Source organism: Pterocles gutturalis, unplaced genomic scaffold (genome assembly GCF_000699245.1).
Source record: "Pterocles gutturalis isolate BGI_N339 unplaced genomic scaffold, ASM69924v1 scaffold10031, whole genome shotgun sequence".
NCBI lineage: Eukaryota > Metazoa > Chordata > Aves > Pterocliformes > Pteroclidae > Pterocles > Pterocles gutturalis.
In genome coordinates, this window is record NW_010097817.1 from 1 (window position 1) to 19,816 (window position 19,816).

A 19,816-nucleotide genomic window follows, 5' to 3' on the forward strand; every position below is an offset into this window, starting at 1 on the left:
GGCGGTCTCCAAAACCGTCTGTAAGGCCACAACCCACGAGGTCATGGGGCCCAAGAAGAAGCACCTGGACTGTGAGTACCGGGGAGGGATAGCGGCCCAGGGGCTTTCCCCGCGCGTCCCGCCGGGCCACCCCCTGTCCCGGGGTCCCGGGGAGGAGGGTACCCGCTGTGGGGCTGCCTCCTTTCCCACTGGCCTTTTGGGGACGTGAAGCCTTGTCAGGCGGAGAAGCTCTGTGTGTTTCAGCATAGGACATTCTTATGGGTGGAGGGGTGGGTAGCATCGGGGACGTGGCGATGAAGAGCTTGGGAGAGGCTGGTCAGGGTAGGGGCCTTATTAGCTCTTCCCTGTGCACAGGGCCCTGGACAATGTGAGCTTCTGAAGGACAGGGCTTGCCCTATACCCCTTCTTTGGAGAGATAGAACCACAGAGGCCAAGCAGACGAATGGGCTGTAATTTCCTTACTAATTGATCTGTGTTTTGCTAGGGCACCACTCCCCCATTCAGTAGAGGAGGTGCAGGAGTTTCAAGAAGGAATAGCTGATCAGTTATCTGAATTCACTGACAAAAAAAAAAAATCTTTCATTCTTGTAAATGTTCATGTAGAAGAATGTGAAATGAGTGCTTGAGCGGCTAATCTCTCTCAGTAAGGTTGTTCTTAGTCTTATCAGTCTTGTCCTTTCTAGTCTGTCTCCTTCACTTGGGAAGATGGGCCTAAGGACTTCTTTAGACTTTCAGTACCTGAGTTTAACATCCCATACAGGGAATGGCAATTTTTCATTTTCTATTAAAAATAAATCTGAAGTGGGAAGGCCTGAAAGGTTTTCTGTCAGCTGTTCCATGCAGGTGATTATGAAGAGTATGATGAGCACTGAAGTTCGTATTAGTGTGTCTTCCACTAACCTGTAAGGTCACAGGACTCGGAATGTTCTTGGTTGAATACCTTATTACCTTGCATCTATTTATTCTAGTCTTTTTAAGGACTGTTCTCTCCGTCAAGCCTCCCTTCACTTCCCCCGGTACGTAATGAGATACTGGAGAGAGATGTGTGGCTATGCCTTCTGTATGTATGCTTTCTCCTTTCCTCCCACCCACGTCAGGTTTGGTCTTCGTGTGTCTTGAATTTGTGCCTTCTGAGTCGTTCTATATCCAAATGAGAAGACCAGATGATAGTACTAGGATTAATTGTACTGTAGTTATGTCTTCTTTCCACCAAAACATATCTGACTTTAAGAAATTCTTGTTCTGCGAGTACCTAAGACGGATGTGATCCATTTTTTTAGGGTAGCCCCAGAACAGCTGTCTCAGTTTCTTTCTGCTGTTTCCTTTTCCATTTAATTTCTTGCATGAAGACTGAGTAGTAACTGAGTGGCTTTGTTATTTTTTGCTCAGCCCAGGTTGTCAGAAGGCTGAGGAAAACTTTGGGCTTTAAGTAACTTAGTCTGAGGTAGAGAAAGCACCTTGTCACATGGCGTATGTATGAAGTCATGGTGTTACAGAATTTCACACAACAGAAGGGAGGCTTTCTGGAAAAAAACTTTGTCAGGTTTAGTCTGTAAGGATGCTAAAAGTACAGTTTCAGTTATAGGACATTTAGCAGCTGAATTATTTCATGGTATAAGCTTTATGAAAAAGAACATCAAACTGACTAGACAACTGCTCTTCAGACTAGCTTGTGCATGCAAGGGTGTGTGTACAAGGGTGGTGTTCTGAACAGGGTTGCTGGGGACGTCGTAATTGAGACCTATAGGATGCTGCTGTAGAAGGGTGCCTGAACTTCCTTAGTAAGCTATGTGGTAGTTGCTGGATGAGAAAGCCATTTGTGTATTTCTCTTGTCTACTCTATACTGTCAAAGGTCCCAGTTCCTGCTTCTTTCTCAGAGAACTAATTTATCAGAGCAAAGCAAACTTGTTTTTTTAATTGGTTTTACTACTAGTTGCCTTTTTTTTTTTTAGTGTTTAAAATAGATCATGAGTAGATAAGTTTTGTATGCTGCCTCTAATAAGTTTGTTGGGAGTCTCTGTTCCTTGCATCAGGAAATGACACATGGTTTCGTATTTTGAAAATTTTCTTTGTTCATACCGTTTATGGTTGTATGTTTAAAAATGAATGCTTCTTGCACAAGCTGTGACTCAAGCCCCACCTCTGAGTTATTTGCACTTTAACAGTTATCTGCCTTTTACAACAAACGGTTTAACTACAAGTTAAGTCTTATGAACTGACATCTCGCTGTGAATGACAATTAATATACCAGTCTTCATAGGTGGCATGCTTAAATATTTTTCTAAGTAGTGTTTGTTGTTGTAATGACAGTTAAAACTTCCTTTGTTAAAGGTTCTGTCCTGGACAGGTTGATAAGCTGAGTTTTCTAATACTGTCCTGGAATGAAGTCTTAGTTTTGTAGCATTTTCTGTGACCATGACATACATTCTTGTTAATATGGTGTTTATATTGCTTATACAGATCTCTAAATCTCTTGGCTGTCCTGTTTCTGAAATTGTTTCTTTATTAAGCTTGAGCCATCATTAACACATTTAAGTAACTCAGCCTCACATTAACTCATACAAGTGGGGGTAGTCCGACACAGGTACCTGGGCACATGGTTATTCCTATCCTTATTTATCTTGCTCTTGACTGTGGGGTTCCAAAACTGAAATGATCCCCATCCTAGGTTTGTATATTCCTTCTGCATTTCCCTCAGTGACCGTTAACTTAATAATCAAAGAATGTAAAAAGGCATTCTTAGCCCATAATGGTAAAAATATAATCTACTCCAAAGAAAGTTCTTCCTCTCCTGCTACAAAGCTTAGTTGCTTGTTTGCTTTGAGGGAGAAAGAATTACAATGCTAGTTCAGAAGTGGACATGGCTTATCACAAGTAGCAACAATCGTCTTATGGGTCATATACTTGCACTCAGGGTATGCTTTTTCTCCTGTTCTGGAGGCCCAGTCTTATAGCTGGGATAAGAATTCTCTATTTTGTGATCTAGGTGCTGCTTTTGTAATGGTTCTTTACTTGTTCTACAGTAATCAGACAGGTTTAATAGTCTTGAAACCCTCAAAGTGTAGTTCATGAAATTTCTTTTACAGAAAACCTAGTTTCACTAGAACTTTGTCCTAGTTTTCATAGCTCTCTGAGCAGCAGTAGCTCAAAACTGGTTTCTGGGTTTAACTTGTATGCTGTGATTTGTTCAGCCCTTTCTTTTGTGTTTAGCTTTTTGGTTGCTGTGTTCAGTTCTGTATAGTGATGCTAAGAACAAGTGCTTTAGGTTGTTTGAATTTAAATGGTGCTGGAAAACTTGGTGCCAGGTTTCACTTTTTTTTTTTTACATGATTCTATTGGGGCTGGTGGTGCTTCCATAGGTATAAGTGGTGGATAATTCATGTTAGGAAAAACAGAAGATACCTCCTACTTGGCATTAACTATGTTTCACTAGGTCAGTTCAGAGAAATACTGGAGCAGTGATATCTCAGCAGCATAACAATGTTTGTGTGCGTGTGTTGTGGAGTGTATTTAAAACAGCTTTGATCTGAAACACATTTAGGGTTGGGTTCTTTAATGAATGGCATAGTAACCCTATCTGCTTATAGATAATGGAGTAGCACTCTTTAAAGGAGAATGTAGATGGATGGCTTGGAAGGAAGTTGCAATGCTGTAATTATCCTTTCTTAACAGGAAATCTCTCTATAGTTATCCCAGAATGTAACTTCCTTGACTTCTTATGGTGAAGAAAAATCTGTATTCTTAAGGAAGATGGTAAACCAGCACCCTGCCCAGTGTTGTGTAGATGTTTGTGAGAAGGTGTGTAAGTGAAAGTAAATTTAACTGATCTTGTTGGGAACTTATTTCCCAAGTCTCTAGTGTCAGCTGTTTTGGTTTTGTCTAGAGGCTACTGTTAGTACAAATAAGAGTCCAGCTGAAGCCTTGTTTTATGTCTGTGCTGGGGACAGCTTCCATTTCCAAAGGAGATGGTGCGCAGAGGTATCTTGCAGAACTGAGGGACAAAGATCATTGCTTTTCCTTGTATCTCACAAGAGGTTTGTAGTAAGGCTGGGAAAAAACCCCAGTGTTCTAAGTGTTCACCTGCCTTTAGATAACTGAAACACAGCTGGGTTATTTCGGTGTTGAGGTGAGTTAACTCCTGGTGTCTGTGGATACTGCTGTGTTCTCCAGTAGAAATAGATTATCTGCGTTCCTTTTGTGGTATTGTAGTCCTTCACCAAATTCATATTTTCTTTCTGGTTTTGGCAGAATTGCCTGAAGTTTCTCATGGCTTTGCTTCCCATTTTATAGTTGACTTAAGTTTCTGGAGACAGTCCATTGTTATTTTTGCTTAGAACTGTTCTGTGTAACTGTAGTTATTTTAAATACAGATCATTGCATTGTTACAACTTTCTTTTGAAGTGTTCATTTTTCTCTCTGAGTTCTTCCATGATTCCTTTATCATTTCTTCCTTAGCCAGCTTTTCTTAACTTCTTACTGTAATTCCTCTGAAATATTTGTTTGTGCCTTCTAGTAGAGTATGAGAACTATTATACTCTAGACTGCCAGAGGGCCAATTTTCTACCACAGCTGCTCATTTGCAGAAAGAATAGCCATTTAGTTCTGCAGCTGTTGTTCTATTTTACTTAGCCTGAAGCGGTATTCTACTTTGGATGAAGTAAGAGGCAGGAACTAAGGAGGAGAAGCTGTAGCACACCTGCAATCAGCTTACTGTGAATCTTCATATTGCCATTGTTTTCCATCAGCTGTGGTTAGTCATGTAACTTTAGGCTATACCTCTAGTTGTGATTTTTTTTTTTAATTTTTTTATAGTGCAGTCATCTCTTGTATCTTCTAAAAGTGATACTTGGAAGAGGTATTCTTCTGCAGTTCAACCTGTGACTTAATGATCTATTTCAGTCTTTAGTTACTTATCTTAAAATTGGGTTTTGATCTGTAGATGTGAAAGTTTTAAGTTGAAAAAATGGCTCACAAAGTAACACTAGTTTGCATTAATAATACAAAAGCGATGACTTATCCAACATGGAATTTAGAGCTTCTCTTTTTTGCTGTCATGCATGTTGCCTTATGTAAAGTACATTCTCAGTACACTACAGTAGCAAGTGATGCTGGTCGAATGCTGGAACAGTTCATCTGTAAACTGTTACTGACTTCTTGCTCTCCCTAGAAAATGCAACACGTTTTCTGAGGCAGGGATGTCTTTTGTATTTCAAAGTTTATTTCTTTTAATAGCCTTCTTAATTTTAAGTTTCTCAATGTCTTTAAAATCTTTTCACTCATTAATTTTCGAACATAATTACGTCTTTAAAAATAGCCCACTGGTTCTGGTACTGGTCAGATATGTGCACTCTTGTATTTTGTAAGCCATGCAGAAGCTGTTCCTCAAGCATGTTAGAAGAAATCAGGTAAGTATTGTAAATGACTTGTTTCTAAGTTCTTGAAGTCCTATAGTGAGACTGTTAATAAACATTTCCAGATAGTTTGTAATACATGTTTAAAGGAATAATCTCAAGTGTGTGTTCTGAGTATCTTAGCAAACTCTTCTGCTGTAGCGATGAAAACTTTGCTCTGTGTCAAAGAACTGGGGGTTTTTGTCCATCAGTATGTTAGCTTAACCATTGAGATTTCCTGCCGTTTGAAGTCTTAAAGCCTTAGCTAGGAGAGAGATCTTTATTACTGATTATGATTGCACTGGATTAGAAGTAAACAAGAAATAACTTGCCAAAAAGTTGCAACCAAGTGGAAAGGAAAGAAACTGATGGTGATACAAAATAGTTGGTTTTAGTGTTTTTCTTGATCTTCTAGCAGGTTTCTCCTGTAAAATGTGATGGTAAGCAGGCAGGGTATGAACTTTATTAACTGTGTATTTTTCTAAACTTGTTGGCAAATTCAGTGCTACCTTGTGGTACTCTCAAGTCTACTAGTGGCAAATCCAAGTTATGAGTAATATGTGACAAATCTGGTATTGAGATTTGAGAAATGAGGGAACTAAGCTGTATTAACTGTGTGAAAATAACTTAATGAAGTTAAGTGTTTCATAAAGACTTAAGAAATATGCTGGATTTTCCATTTGTGACTAAACATCTCCTGTGGTATTTTGCTAAAGGAACTTTATTAAAGTGATGCTTATCTGGATCATTTGCAACGGTAAACATGAGTAAGTTAGGCTTTTATAAGTTTTACCTCAAAACAGAGGGTGTAAAATAAGATATACACCAAAATTTAACTTGGAAGTGTCAATTCCTAGTGTGAAGCACAAGAAAATCTACTGGAGTGAACACTGATGGCATAAAGGGAAATCTGGTGATTTTATTTTAATTCATGCCATGACATATACATGGTCTATAAAATAAAAAATACAAAAGGTGGGGTTTATACTTATTCTGAGCTCTCCTACGTGATTTCGTTCAGACCTATGTTGATTTACTGAGGATGAGCTTGCCATATCTAACTCCTTCTTTTTCCCCTTTTCACGTGTTCTCCTGAAAAGACACTTTTGAAATCTTCACTTAATGTTCTTTATTGCTTCCTCTCAAGCAAGCAGTCCTTCAGTCACAATATTTGTACGCTTTAGCAGCGGTGCTGTTCTGGCAGCAGTGGTTCTTTTGCTTATGTAGGAAGTGATAGGTTTGCACGGGTTGAAACTGCACTCTGGTATTTCACATATTTACTCTAAATATGGTACTTGCAGTAGCATGTAGCTGAGCTATTCCAGTTGCCGACTGTATGCTATGACAGGCAAAGTTTAGAAACAATAGAGATACTTTGTTGATATTTTTAATAATTAATTTAATACATTTAGGGCACAAATTATGACTAATAGCAGTTTCTTAGTCAAATATTTAGTGTATAAAATTTTTTTGCACATTAATAGCTTGTAAAAACTGTTTTTTAAAATCCTGTTGAAAAAGGTGATAATGAAATTCATATCATTCCTCAATTAGTTTTGTTAAAAAACAAAACACTCCCTCCTGCTCCCCTCCCCCCAAGCCTGCACAGTGTAAGTTTCTAAAGTTACAATAGTAAACTGTATTTCAAGACCCAGAATGGATAATATACCAAGTTTTAAATTAAAGTCAGGTTACGAAGAGGAGTAAACATGCTTTAAATTTATTTATTTATTAGATTTTTGAATGCCTTTAGTCTGGCTGTAAATCCACTCAGAGCACCTCTGTGTGATTTCTTGCTCTATCTGCCAAATCAAAAGGTTGAGTGTCTTGGCTCAAACAGTAGAAGTATGTGTCTTCATGTTCTTTGGCATTCTTAAGGGCTGCTTGTAACTTGCTTTGCTGTTGGCGATGTTTGGATTCTTCTGGGATGGATAATGAGCCGTAATGTGATATGGCAGTGTTTCTGTACCTGTCTCATGCTTTTCAGATAGGTTTAGTTTTGTCATGTGGTGTTGTGTACCTCTTTTTCCCTCCTTCTCCCTGTCTGTTCAGAAATCACATCAGTATTTTACCTACATTTGTTTGCAGTTGCACTTGGTTTATTTGGCTGATATCTCTGCTCTTGCTGACAAAGGGGTCAATATTTAATCGGAAATTGGGTCACACTTGAATTTGATTTATCCCCATCCCCTGCATAGTTGTAGCCATCCTTGCAACCTATTTCAGACTTTATGAACTTTTCTGATCCCCACAAGTCTGTGTATTCTTGAACCAACAGTATTTTTTTTTATGTAAAACGTTAGAAGTTGTTAAACTACTGCAATGGTTAAGCCACCGTATGGAGAATGGTGGTGTACTCTGGATTTAATTGTCCCTTTTTCTGTTTGCCAGAAACCATTGTTGTTCATAATTCAGCAAATATACTGTTATGAAGAGATTAAAGATAACTTTCATTTAAAAATCAGTCTGTTAGAAATATTTGCTTCACTGCGTATAGCAGCTACATGCAGCTGTAGTTCACAAAGCGATTCTTAGTTTCTGTATTGATGTAAAGCAGCTTCATTGAGTGTAGCTTGCTCATGAAATGCCTTCATCCTTTTCTTCTGTCTCACAAGAGGTACTTAAGTTTAATATTATATATGTGATTATGTCAGTAAGTTTTAGTAGTAAAATTCAGGTGTTTTACTTGCAATTACTTTTTATTCATCATGACCTACAACTAGTAGTGTTCAAATCATAGTTACAGTTAAACAGGAAAAAATGCATTTCTGAACAGTATCTTCGTATTCTTTTTCCTCTTGACTAACCAAGTTTGTTTAATGTTTAGAAATATACTGGAATCCTTAGGTATATTTTAATTTTGAATTAATTCTCAAGGTGACAGTCCATGTCACTTTGCTTTAATTGGTATGGACATACTCTAATTATCTGGTTTTTATTCAAATGACTGAATTTGGATTTATCATACTTTTAATACAATTTTTTGTAATATATTAATAACCTGTCTTAAATTCAATAGGAGTTATTTCTCCCTGGAGTGCTTGCATTTCAGACTGACTGTCACAGTGCGGCATTGCAGAATAAAATTGAAGTATCAAAAATATACGTGAAGTGGTTCTTAATTATAGGAATGAAGGAAAAGTCAATGGAAACCAAATATGAACACTTTTGCTTTCCTGGGCAGTAGTTATTTATAATGAGGGTATGAAATGCGTAGTAAGTTGCTCCATTTGATTAGCTGTCTAATGGAAAAGCTCAGGATGCACAACTCCTAGCTGCAAACTGTTTGAAACACAGGGACTAGCACCCTAGGTGTGCTTTGGGGGAAAATTTAAGTTCTTGATAGCTAATAGGGAGTTAGCTCAAACTTTGTTCCTGATCTGTTCAGTTGGAATGCTTTGCCACAACAGTAGCATCCTTAAGCCTATCAAATGTAATTTAAGCTAAAACATAAATTAAGTCAATTTCTTATCAGTTTACTTTGCTTTAATAATGTGAAATTTGTTTACTGCTGAATGTGGTGTGTGAGTGGGTGGAAATCCAGAGACTCTTGTGTTAGTTCTCAAATACCAGGGAACAGCACATTTAGTTTGGAATTCTAATGTTTGGAATTGCTTTGTTATGAATTTGAAGCTGTTGCATTTCCAGGGGCTCACTTTTTTTTTTTTCTGCTGGGGGTTTTTTTTTGCCTTTTCTTTACACACAGTTATTTTATGAGGAGACTTTCTTCAGATTTAATTATCTGTAAGTAAAATACAGTGCATTAGAGGAGATACTTTTGTCTTTATTTTAAACCGTTAATGAGGAGCTTTTGGAGACCGGAATGTGGTCAGCCTCTTGGTATGTAGTAGGACTGACACAAGATGTCGTTAACACCTAGTTTTACTATAGTTCCGTATTCTTTTTAGCTCTCTGAGGTTTTAACCAGTGAACAAATCTTACTTTGAAGCCAATGGAATAACTGTATTTTGCATTGTTAGACCTTTTCTTTATGAAACAGTTTCATTTTAAAGATACAATCTGGCTGAAGTAATTTTTTTTATTTTTTACTGAGTCCCAAAAGGCAGATGTTATTTACTTTCTGCTCTTGGCTTTAGTTTATCTTAGAGGCTATTTGTGATAGGGACATGTCCTTGTGCACGGTAAATAGAGAAATTCCCATCTGAAAGCTGTGGCATATGGAGGAGGAGTTCTGTGTACAGCTTCCCTTACTGGTGCAGTTTCAGACTTAAGGGTTTGAAGCTCCATGTTTGCTCTGAAACTTTGAAACTTGATAACCACCTGATCACTAATAAAGTGCTTGGGAGCGATATCTAAAACTGGGGAAGGAGGGGAAGAGCTGATCTGAATTTATGAAACTCAGACATAACAGCATTGCTGTAGGAGGGCGAGTTCCCCTTTGTAAGGTCCTTTGCTTTATCTACTGAAAATCAGTAAAGCTTAGTGTATGGTGCTGGAAAAATACAACTTCATTTTCCCTCTCCATGTTCAATGCAGACCATAAAAAAACCTGTATCACAGTATATTTTAAAACTTTGAACAACTTTGACATGGGCTGCAAAGGATGGGTTTGATCCTTTAGCTGTTGTGCCCTTGTAAAAGGATACTATTCAAATGTGCGCTGAAGCTGTACTTGGGGTGAGCCAGGATGAGTTTTCTTTGCTCAGGGAGCTTCAAATATCTCATGGGAGATGTTAGTCTAAATTGAAGAAGGAAGTAAAAGCTAAATTAAGCAGGCATTTCCAACTTTTCTATTAATAGCATGGAGGATTTTAGCTGTTCCTTTACTTGACTGCCTCCCTTCATGGGAGAGCTGCACATTGACAGGGCACGAGTGTCAGCTGAAACAGTTTTGTGAAGATGCCAGTGTTTTGATGGGAGAGAGGGAGGTGATTTGTTTTTTCTTTGAGCTCTGGTGCTTTGTTTTATCCAGTTTGCCAGCAGTTTATGTCAAAATCCAATCCTGTATTGGCCAAACTAAAAGGTATGAAAGTGGCCGTCAGTGACAAATTTCCTTTAATGAATTCACCTACTTTAAGTGCAAAATGTGAAACAGATGGTATGGAATTGATGGAGCTTGCATTAAACTGGCTGCAAGAAGTACTCTGGATCCAGGTATCTTGAATTTTAGTTGCTTTAAAAAATAGTAATTTAGAAAGTAGTGACACTTTTATAACCAAAATTACTAGAATTTTGCACATGACCATGGAAGGAGCAGCCTCATGTTTTTTGTTATGCTTTTCTCCTGTTCCTGCTGGGAAAAATGAAGATTAGTCCCATTTAGTAGACAGAATTAATATAGAGATGCCTGGTGTGTAGATGGCCTTTCACATGAAGAAATCACTTGTGAGATTGAGGGGAAAGAGCAAGGAATAGAAGGAAACCAACACAATTTCACAATTTCATGTCTAGAATTCATTTCAGACTTTCTATTATCATCTCAGTCCCCTTGCTTTGCTATGAAGCCAACTATTTTTCTTTTGATTTTTTAACTTAGAGAAAGAAAAATCTCAGATGCATTCAGCAAAACTGTGTATTTGAACTGTTTTGTATAACATCAGGGAATACAAAACTTAGCCTGTTTGATCTGTGAGATACCAGGTACCCAACTGTGTAAACTTGCGGTGTCTTGTGTGGTTTTCTGACAGTCACTTTGTAGGAGAAAGTTGGTGTTTGATTTTTATTGAATGATAAATATTTGAAGTTTGAGGAATTGCTGCTTCGCACATTCAAGTCATTTGTCTGGATTTTTTTGTCAGTGGGGGGGGAGAAGTCTCATGGTAAAATCTTGAGCAAAGAGGACATCTCCACAAAATTGTATGTCTGGGGTTCTTTTTTGCCAGTAATTGACCAGACAGCCCTTTACTGTAGATGAAGCTGTAGAGGATGGTATGTGCGAATAAATATGTCATACCATGCACTTCAAATATTTTTACAATGCACAGCTTTAATTACATTGAATTTATTGTGCTATATAGTTTCTGGTTTGCTGAGGAGGCATTACACAGTCTGGGAGGCTGCATAGTAAGATGTTTTGACATGAGTGCTTTCCAGAAACTGGAAGGAGAAAGTAATAGTCTGACCAAAAAACTTTCCTGTATGGAGGTGGATGTAAACATCTTCATCTGCAGTTTCAGCACTGATGGAGGTAGGCAAATACAGAGGCATAACTCTAACTCAAATCATAGATTCACAGAATGGCCTGGGTTGAAAAGGACCCTAAAGATATCTGGTTTCAACCCCCTTGCTGTGGGCAGGGTTGCCAACCACTATCTGTGCAGGCCTAGTTTCATAAGTAGCTTTATTCACAAGCAATTAGTACTGTATCTGTTCTCCTTGAAGTTTCCAAATCCTGGGGCCTTGTTGGCACTGCAGGTTGCAATATGTTGTCCTTTGCTGCAGGGTCTAATCTGGCAGGACTTTCTAGAGATACGTGGGCATGCATAGCTGTGCTCTGACCACATCTTTCTCCCTGCACCGGTTTGGACAGCTTTATCATGCAAGTATCCACTGTGTAGGCTGGTAAGGAAGCACCGTAGCTCATCACCCTCTGTGTGAAAAATTTCCACCAAATTTCTAACCTAAATCTCCCCTCTCTTAGTTTAAAACCATTCCCCCTCATCCTGTCACTATCAACCCCTGTAGACAGTCGCTCCCCCTCCTGTTTATAGGCTCCCTTCAAGCACTGGAAGGCCACAATGAGGTCTCCCTGGAGCCTTCTCTTCTCCAAGCTAAACAAGCCCAGTTCCCTCAACCTTTCTTCATAGGAGAGGTGCTCCAGCCCTCTGATCATCTTTGTGGCCTCCTCTGGACCCGTTCCAAGAGCTCCACGTCTTTCTTGTGCTGGGGACCCCAGGCCTGGACACAGTACTCCAGATGGGGTCTCACAAGAGCAGAATAGAGGGGGAGAATCATGTTTCCTGACAGCTCCCAAAGACATTCAGGAAAAATGTGCTATTCTTGCTCTGAATTACATACTGTTTAGAAGGAAATCTAATTTCCAAAGTCTTATTTTGTTTTAAAATGGGAGAGAATAACAGATATTCCAAACAACTTTGCTAGAGAGAGTAAGACTTTTGAGCTAGTGAAATGAGACAACTATTGGAAGTAGGAAAACATCAGATCAGATGGCTTTGGTTATTTCTTATCTTTTGTTTTGTCTATTAAACTGTCTATTTGAAGATGCAGCACTGCCATTCAAAGGGAGAAAATGTGAATTACACGTGTGTGATTAGTTATAAAATAACAAAGATCATGAGAATTTTGGGGCTTGAAAATCTATTCAGTGAGATGTGGCAGGAGGTGAGGCTGGTGTTAGTGCTCGATGGTGGTTTTAGTTTCACTGTGCTGTAGGGTGATGGTACACCACTACTACAAAATTACTTTCTGATGCATCTTTTAGATTAAAGTGGAAGTTAAACATCTAAGAAACTTCTAAATTACGTTTGTGTGAACACTTTATATATTTAGAAGATCCATGCATTTAGATTTAGAAACTGTGCTAGAGGTCTTTACGGACGAAATGTGCTGTGCATAAAGTCAGCTGTATTTTCTCTGTTTTTCTGTAATGCAGGATGAATGAAGTCACAGATCTTGGAAGGTGGCATAGTGTCTGCCTTTGGGTATACTTTTGAACAGGTTTGATCTGAATCCCATCTGGACCAGGTGAACTCTGGAACTAGAAGCTTTGAAGAGAGGCTGTTTAGCTTTAGCACCAATGCTGGCATCCACAACCATGGGACTTATTCCCACAAGTTGAGATCAGGAGTTCTTTGCAGGATTGAGGGGGGTTAGATACTGAAGTAAACCCTGGTGATGTTAAAGGCCCACCTTCTTGAAAAAATCCAAGTCGTCTCACTGGCAAAACAGCTATAGAGTTGTGCTTATTGAGGATTTTCTGTGTCAGCTATTGACAAACTGGTTTCTCTGTTCCAGTAGGCTGGGTTCTCTGTTCCAGTAGGCTGGGCTACAGTAATGTTACTGTAGCACTGCTAGCTAGCTGCCAGGTAAGGGCATATTGTTAGTACTTTGCATGAGTCTAGGAGGTATTTGAGAGCAGTCTGCAAGGATTGATTGCTTACTGTTGGCAGTACAACAGTGGCTTGTCCACATATTCCACAAGTCTTGTTTCTAACTCGCATCCATTAATGCAACTTCTTTTTATTGTGTGGAGGTGTAATACTATGGAATACTTAGTTCCTTTGGAACAGAAGGAAAGGGCTGTAAGTGCATAGTATAACCAGAAATTTACAGTATGCAAAGGCAGGTGGCTTGGGCACAACTCTTGTCAGAGAGAGAGAGAACAGCATGATAACATATTTGATGTGTACATGGTGTTGAAGAGGTCAATATATGTGGCATCACATACTGATCTCTCTTGGCTATCTATAAACCATGTTATGTGCCTTCCCTGTGCACCTTAAGGTAAAATCATTGGGTAAACTTGTGTGTATGCAGAATGCTTGCTTGAAATAGCTTCCTGTTTGCAGTAGGAGAAAAAAAGTAGTGTTAAAGCTCTACAATTTTCAGAGTAATTAGTCTTAATCAAAAATAGAAATGTTCCATCTAATACAACTCATTGTGCTTCCATCTATCCACTACGTATGACTGTCCACACTATAAATATTATCTTGGCTACTTAAATATTTGTTATAATATTTAATATAGTAATTTTATATTATACTCTAATGTCTTAAATATTTTATTTTGATATTGAATCAGATGGCTGTCATTTAAAATGAAAGCCTGCCTGGCCACCTGTCCTAATGTCTTCTCAAACAGCGCACTGCTCATACAGAACCCTTAAGGTAGGTACCTGCTTTCTAGCTCATCAGAACCAAAAGAAGTAGGTGGATCCTCAAGTGTTTGCATTTGTGTGCTCTGAAAATACTGGTTTAATGTTGAACAAATAACTATTCATCATTTTGTTAATGAATGCAGTGAAATGAGCACGTGATCAGTGAAAAAGAATATTTGTTTCTCCCTGGTTTAAACAGGCCGATGGGTTAAATACTCAGATTGAAGGTGCTGCTTGTGCAGGAATTGTCATGTTAGTTGGCCAATACAGACATTTTTTTCATCTTGTAATCAAGAATTACCTTCAGAATATGATTCATAGGCTCATTATTAAGCATGCTTGTGAAGATAGGATCAAAGCTCTAAGTTTACAGATACTTTTCAGTGGGAATAATGTGCTAGTGTGTGTGTGGGAGCTAATACTTATTTTGGACTAGATTTCATGATAAAATGCTTTTAAAAGGTAGTGTAGGAACTGAATGTGGAGCAAAAGTGTTCAGTAGTTTTAGCATGTCTTGCGTATTTCTCAGCCTTAGGGTGCTGAAGCAGTAGTTGATTTGTTGTCTTGTTTAGAGGAAGAACTTAAAGTCTTAACAGTAATGCAATATTAACAAAACTTGGGACTTTACAAGGATAATGCTTTAGCTGAAGAAAAATACTTGGATATCTGAAAAGCTATCATAAGAAGTATTGCTTAAATTAGAGGGGGAGAAAATTCTTGCCTGTATAAGTAATCTTATACATCTATCTAATTGTCTATATTTCATATGAAGAATAGAAGTTCACAAACTTTTTAAAAAAAATTACAGACAATATATATATGGTATGTGGGAAGAAAAGTTTGACAATAGTGTTTGGCAGAAATTGTTTTATCTTTGTGACTTGGATCATTCATGCTGATAGGTTCCCCACCCCAAGTTTAAATTTGTTAAATTGGGTATACATGTGTCAGTTACTGTGACTTTTAAGAGGTGTTTTTTTTTTTTTTTTCCCAAACTGCTACCATGGTATGTAGAAGGAGAGCAATGTTATCCCTTCAAAGTATGAAAGGATTCAAAGTCAGGCTTTCAAATCCTCAGCCAAGACAGTTCTAGTGAGCCGTGGATTATTTGGTATAGGTTGAGCTGACACAAACCTCTGCTGGTATGAACATTAGTTGGGAATCACTGTTCGCATTTTGTGCTGAGGATACCTGTGGACTCTTTTTCTTTGGACTTCTTAGCTCATATTCATTGAGCATGACTTCACTATTTATAAACAACATCACTATATACGTTTGCTTAAAAACTGTCTCCACACGTTTGATTTGTAATAAAACTGTGTATATTGGTGCTAAAAAGAGCTTATAACTCTTTTAAATTACATACTAAGAAAAATCAATACCAGCAAAGATCCCTAGTAGCTTATTGTGTGAAAACAGTTCTTTTGCAGAAAGATGTGGAATCACTGGTGGTTATTCATCTAAATAAATTTTTGCCAGGATGCTATATCTGCTCCAGAGATCCATAATCTTTAATTTTATAACTGCATCAAAAAATAATTAGCTTAAAAACACGCCTGTCTTGTAGGGGAGAAAGTGATACTGAGATGGCTCAAATGTTACCAGGCCTTTTTTGTTGAAGCTTCAAGAGATTTGATTGTGACCAGGTATTTAATACAGTTACTCTTTACAAGAAGAAAGGAATGCTGCTTTTTTTTTTTTTTTCTTCCCAGAAAACCGTGCTAAGGAATATTTACTTAAGCTAGTTGAATTCAAATTTGCACGACTTGGTAAACATAGTCTGAAATGAAATTTCTGAATCTAGCTGAAATAACCTCTTAATTTTTTTGGCAGCTGTCTCTAAGAAAATGTTGGATACTGAAGAACAGCAGAAAAAAGGATTTGTAGGCAGGGGAGAGGACCTGGAAAATTAATCTTTAGAAAGATAACTAATACATTTTAGATACTTTTGTATTGGTTAATATTTTAAGATTTAACAAATATAGTTCTCTTCTATTAAAACAACTAATCTTGATGGGTGCAAGTAGCAACCATGGTTTTTGGTGTGTTTTTTTTTCTGCGCGACTCTCAAATTAAGTAGCACGTAGGAGAACTGCTTCAATACAGGCTGCTTACATCCCTTTGCCATCAAATGGGAGGATATTTAAAGTAGAGAACATGTCCGTATCTGGTTGTAATGTTGCTTTGTATTAATAACTGGTATGTTGGAATACACTATGTGTTAACAGAGACTACAGTTGTGCTGGAAATGTTTGCAGCTGCTCTTCAGACCAAGATTAGAAGGCAAAGTTAAGTTGATAAATTTGAGTAGTGCTTCAAGAATGCTCTCAAGTGCAAAGTTCTGAATAGGTAAAGAAGGTGTCAAAGTCGGGTATAAAAGGATTATCTGAGTGCAGGAGTACTACAAAAGACTTTGGCTCATTTCATTTTTATTATAAAACATTGATGTGAGGCTGCAGGAAAGGTGGCTGTCCTTCCGTTTGTCTATAGAAGAATGTATTATGACACAGAAAGTCGTTTCCATTATATTTGGTGCTGGTGAGCTTTGGTATCCAGCCTCGGGCACTATAGTGGAACTGTAGAGAATCCAGAAGAGATCAGCTGAATGAAGAAGACTGGAAAGTTAGGAAACGTTTGAAAGAAAAATAGTTCCTTTTATTAAGAACAGGGATAACAGAGAATAGTGTTTTTTCCGTTGTGTTGATGGCTTTTATGCAGAGGGCAGATTTTCTGTCTCCCGTAAGAAGGACAAGAGGAAGTTCCTTTTTTAATCTGCACCAGAACATCAGGCTTTTGGGATGTAAGATAGGTCTAAGGGAAGTTGGAATTATGGAGATGTGGAGTACCTGTTGAAGTCCAAGGCAGACATCTTTGGAGAACAGCGGGTGACTGTAGTTGGGTGGTTGAGTAATGTAATAGCTCATTGTTGCTGAAAGTGGGAGAACTTGTCTGCTTCCCTTTTTCCTCTTCTTATTTTTGCATGTTATTGTCTCCTCTTCAGTAGTGGCTTTTGTCAGTTTTAGTCTTCTGTGAGCCATTTTTTATCTTGTAGGACAGTGGAAAAACTATGTGGGGTGGTGTCCCACCATGTGTTGTCCCCCATTGTCCCACCCACCACCACGACTGAAGTTAGAGATTTTTTTATTTTCTGAGAAATTAATATCGTTCTCAGAGAAGTACACCAGTGCTGGCATAACATAAGCAATGGATGTGTGCGGCTGTTAGCAGGTAGGGACGGGAATGGGACCATGTTATTTCATGCCCGTGAGCTGTCATGAAAACATAGCCTGTGGGCAGTTATGTCTGAAGTGAAGCAGGGGAATTGCATGTTAACTGAGGTCCTTTCCAAACCTTATTGATTTCAGTGATTTGGTAGTGATTGAGATGTGATAGCCTGAACCCAAGTTATGAGGGGCTTTGAAAATAAAGTAGCCGGTGTTTGAAATAATATAAAGGGTAGGTAGTTGAGGGAATTGGAAAGAAAGTGTAATTTAAAGCTCACTCTTGCTTCCCCATTCATGGTTCTCCTAGTCTAGGTGTTCATATAACCAGCCTGACCTGTTCTTAGGAGTTTGTGCTGGTCTAAAAAACAAGCTTATGTGATGTGTTAATCTTGCATCAAGATCTAGGTGAATTAAGCTGTGGTTTGTATTCAACTCGAAGAGTAGAAATGTTGGGGAAGTGAAGGAATGAGTTAATTTGTAGCATTAGCTATGTAAGCCAGACCCATTAGCTCCAGGTCTGTTCAGTTGTGAACTTCATAGCCTTTTCTTTATATAAAAAGAGAGAGGAACAGTCATAAAACTGATTGAAACTAGTTGTCACTGATACTGGTGCCACAATTGGAAGTTCTTGAGAAGTTCTTCCTCTGAGGCATCCAGGCTGCAAAAACCCGTAAGTTCAGTCAAGACTGCAGTAGCTGAGTGGAGTTTAGCAAACCTAAGGTCTAAATGGACCATTTCAGGTGTGGGATTAGAGTGGATGACCTTTAGCAGTTCTGCCCAATTATTTTATAACTCAGTGATCCCAAGTATGTACAATGTATTTTATTTATTCCATTGTGATGATCTGGCAATTCAAGTTATTTTCTTAAACTGAGTTTAATAGACTACCAGCAGCTTCTCTTGTCTGAAAGTGTAATGTGATGAAGCTTGCAGGATGAATGGAACAGCTTAAAATTATGATTTTTTTCTGAGAAGATATATATCAGATTAGATGAGCAGATAAGAGGAAGGGTCATGGTGTTGGTATATTCAGTTTCTAAACATCTTTAACTTATTTATGTGCTGTCATGGTACGCTTACCCTTGTGTAACTGTGCCTGTAACTGCTTCTGGATTGATGTGACAAATGTAGTTGAAATTAAAGTATTGCAGTTACAATACGTCGCTGGAGCTGTTGAGACAAAATTAAGCAGTATTTTAATGTTAGTCTTTAAAGTGTGATGAGGTTGCTCAGCAAGTTTAAAGGTAAGAAATTACTTGGGAAGCAGTGTTCTGCTATGTCTTGAAAAATTGTTTCTCGACGGACTTGTCGTTTCCGCAGTCTTTGTGGCTGTGGAGAACTTTGAATAATCGTTATGAATGTTGGATGAAAATGGTAATTTGGCACCTACCAATGTGTGGGAATTAAGATGAAAATATTTTTAAAAAATCGTGTTTGTCAATGTGATTTACCTATTGGTTTTTTGAGTTGTGCTTCCCTTATTTTTAACTACTTTTATTTTTTCATTTATTGGTGTATTGTTTGCTGGTGAGCTTTTGTGGACACTCCTAATGTTACTTGGAGAAGTCTTCATTGAAGCAGTTGTCCAGCTGAACCTGTTTTTACTCTGTTTTTCACAGAAAGTATCTTAATCAGTTTTTGCAGTTCTCAAACATGAAGTAGTAAAGGTTGTTCAAAGAGTTGCTGTATGCAGGACTAAATCTAGGCAGAGATACCTGAGGCAGTAATGCTGACTTCACAGGGTTGCTGATAGAGATTTAGAGTAGTTTCTAAGAACTGCAATTAGAAATTACAGTTTTAGGTAGGAGAGAGAACATGGTAGTCTTATTTGAATTGGAAGATAAAGACAAGATGCAACTTGATGAAATGAAAATATAGATTGTTGGCTGCAGAACAAGTTATTTTGCATTATATTAAACCTGCCTTCTGCACCTTGTATCCTGCTTATCTAATATAAATAAGATGAAATCACATTCCTTTTTAAACATGGAAGGCCCTGAACAGCATAGGTCTTCTCAGATTTCTTTAACTCTTCCATACATTATTTCCTGAGTCAGTGGATCTAGCTCTTAGAATAATGTTTTATGTGGAGGAAGAATTTTCAACTGGAATTTTTATTGTTAATTATAAGAAATGTGTGCTTCACATTTCCTTGTCTCCTTCTCGAGGGGCCTTGGGTAAAGCCACTAGGAAGTCTCCTGCAGAAAACTTCTACTAAAGCAGTTTGGTACAAATGGGTTTGTTCAGAAGAAAAACGAAACTAAACATAGAACAAATACTGTTTATGGCATATTTTGTTTTAAACTGCAAATGTTTTTTCTAGTAATTGTGAAAACACGAATAAGTATTCACTCAGTTTTCAAATACGTGCAGGTTATATAATATTCTTCTGGCAGATTAAATG

At 38.0% G+C, this 19,816-nt stretch overlaps 1 protein-coding gene across 3 annotated transcripts in view; it reads left to right on the forward strand.

Annotated features, from left to right (window-relative positions):
• The first annotated feature begins 6 nt into the window (after positions 1 to 6).
• The window catches only part of PICALM (phosphatidylinositol binding clathrin assembly protein), a 70,028-nt gene continuing 50,218 nt past the window's right edge, over positions 7 to 19,816 (forward strand). For 2 of the 3 annotated variants that reach the window (XM_010086606.1, XM_010086593.1), the window contains exon 1: positions 8 to 71. In XM_010086606.1, coding sequence (XP_010084908.1) covers positions 44 to 71 — 28 coding nt within the window. In that variant the 5' untranslated portion in view covers positions 8 to 43. Of the gene's footprint in view, positions 72 to 19,816 lie in introns of all 3 variants that reach the window. The other variant, XM_010086600.1, reaches the window with a different exon arrangement.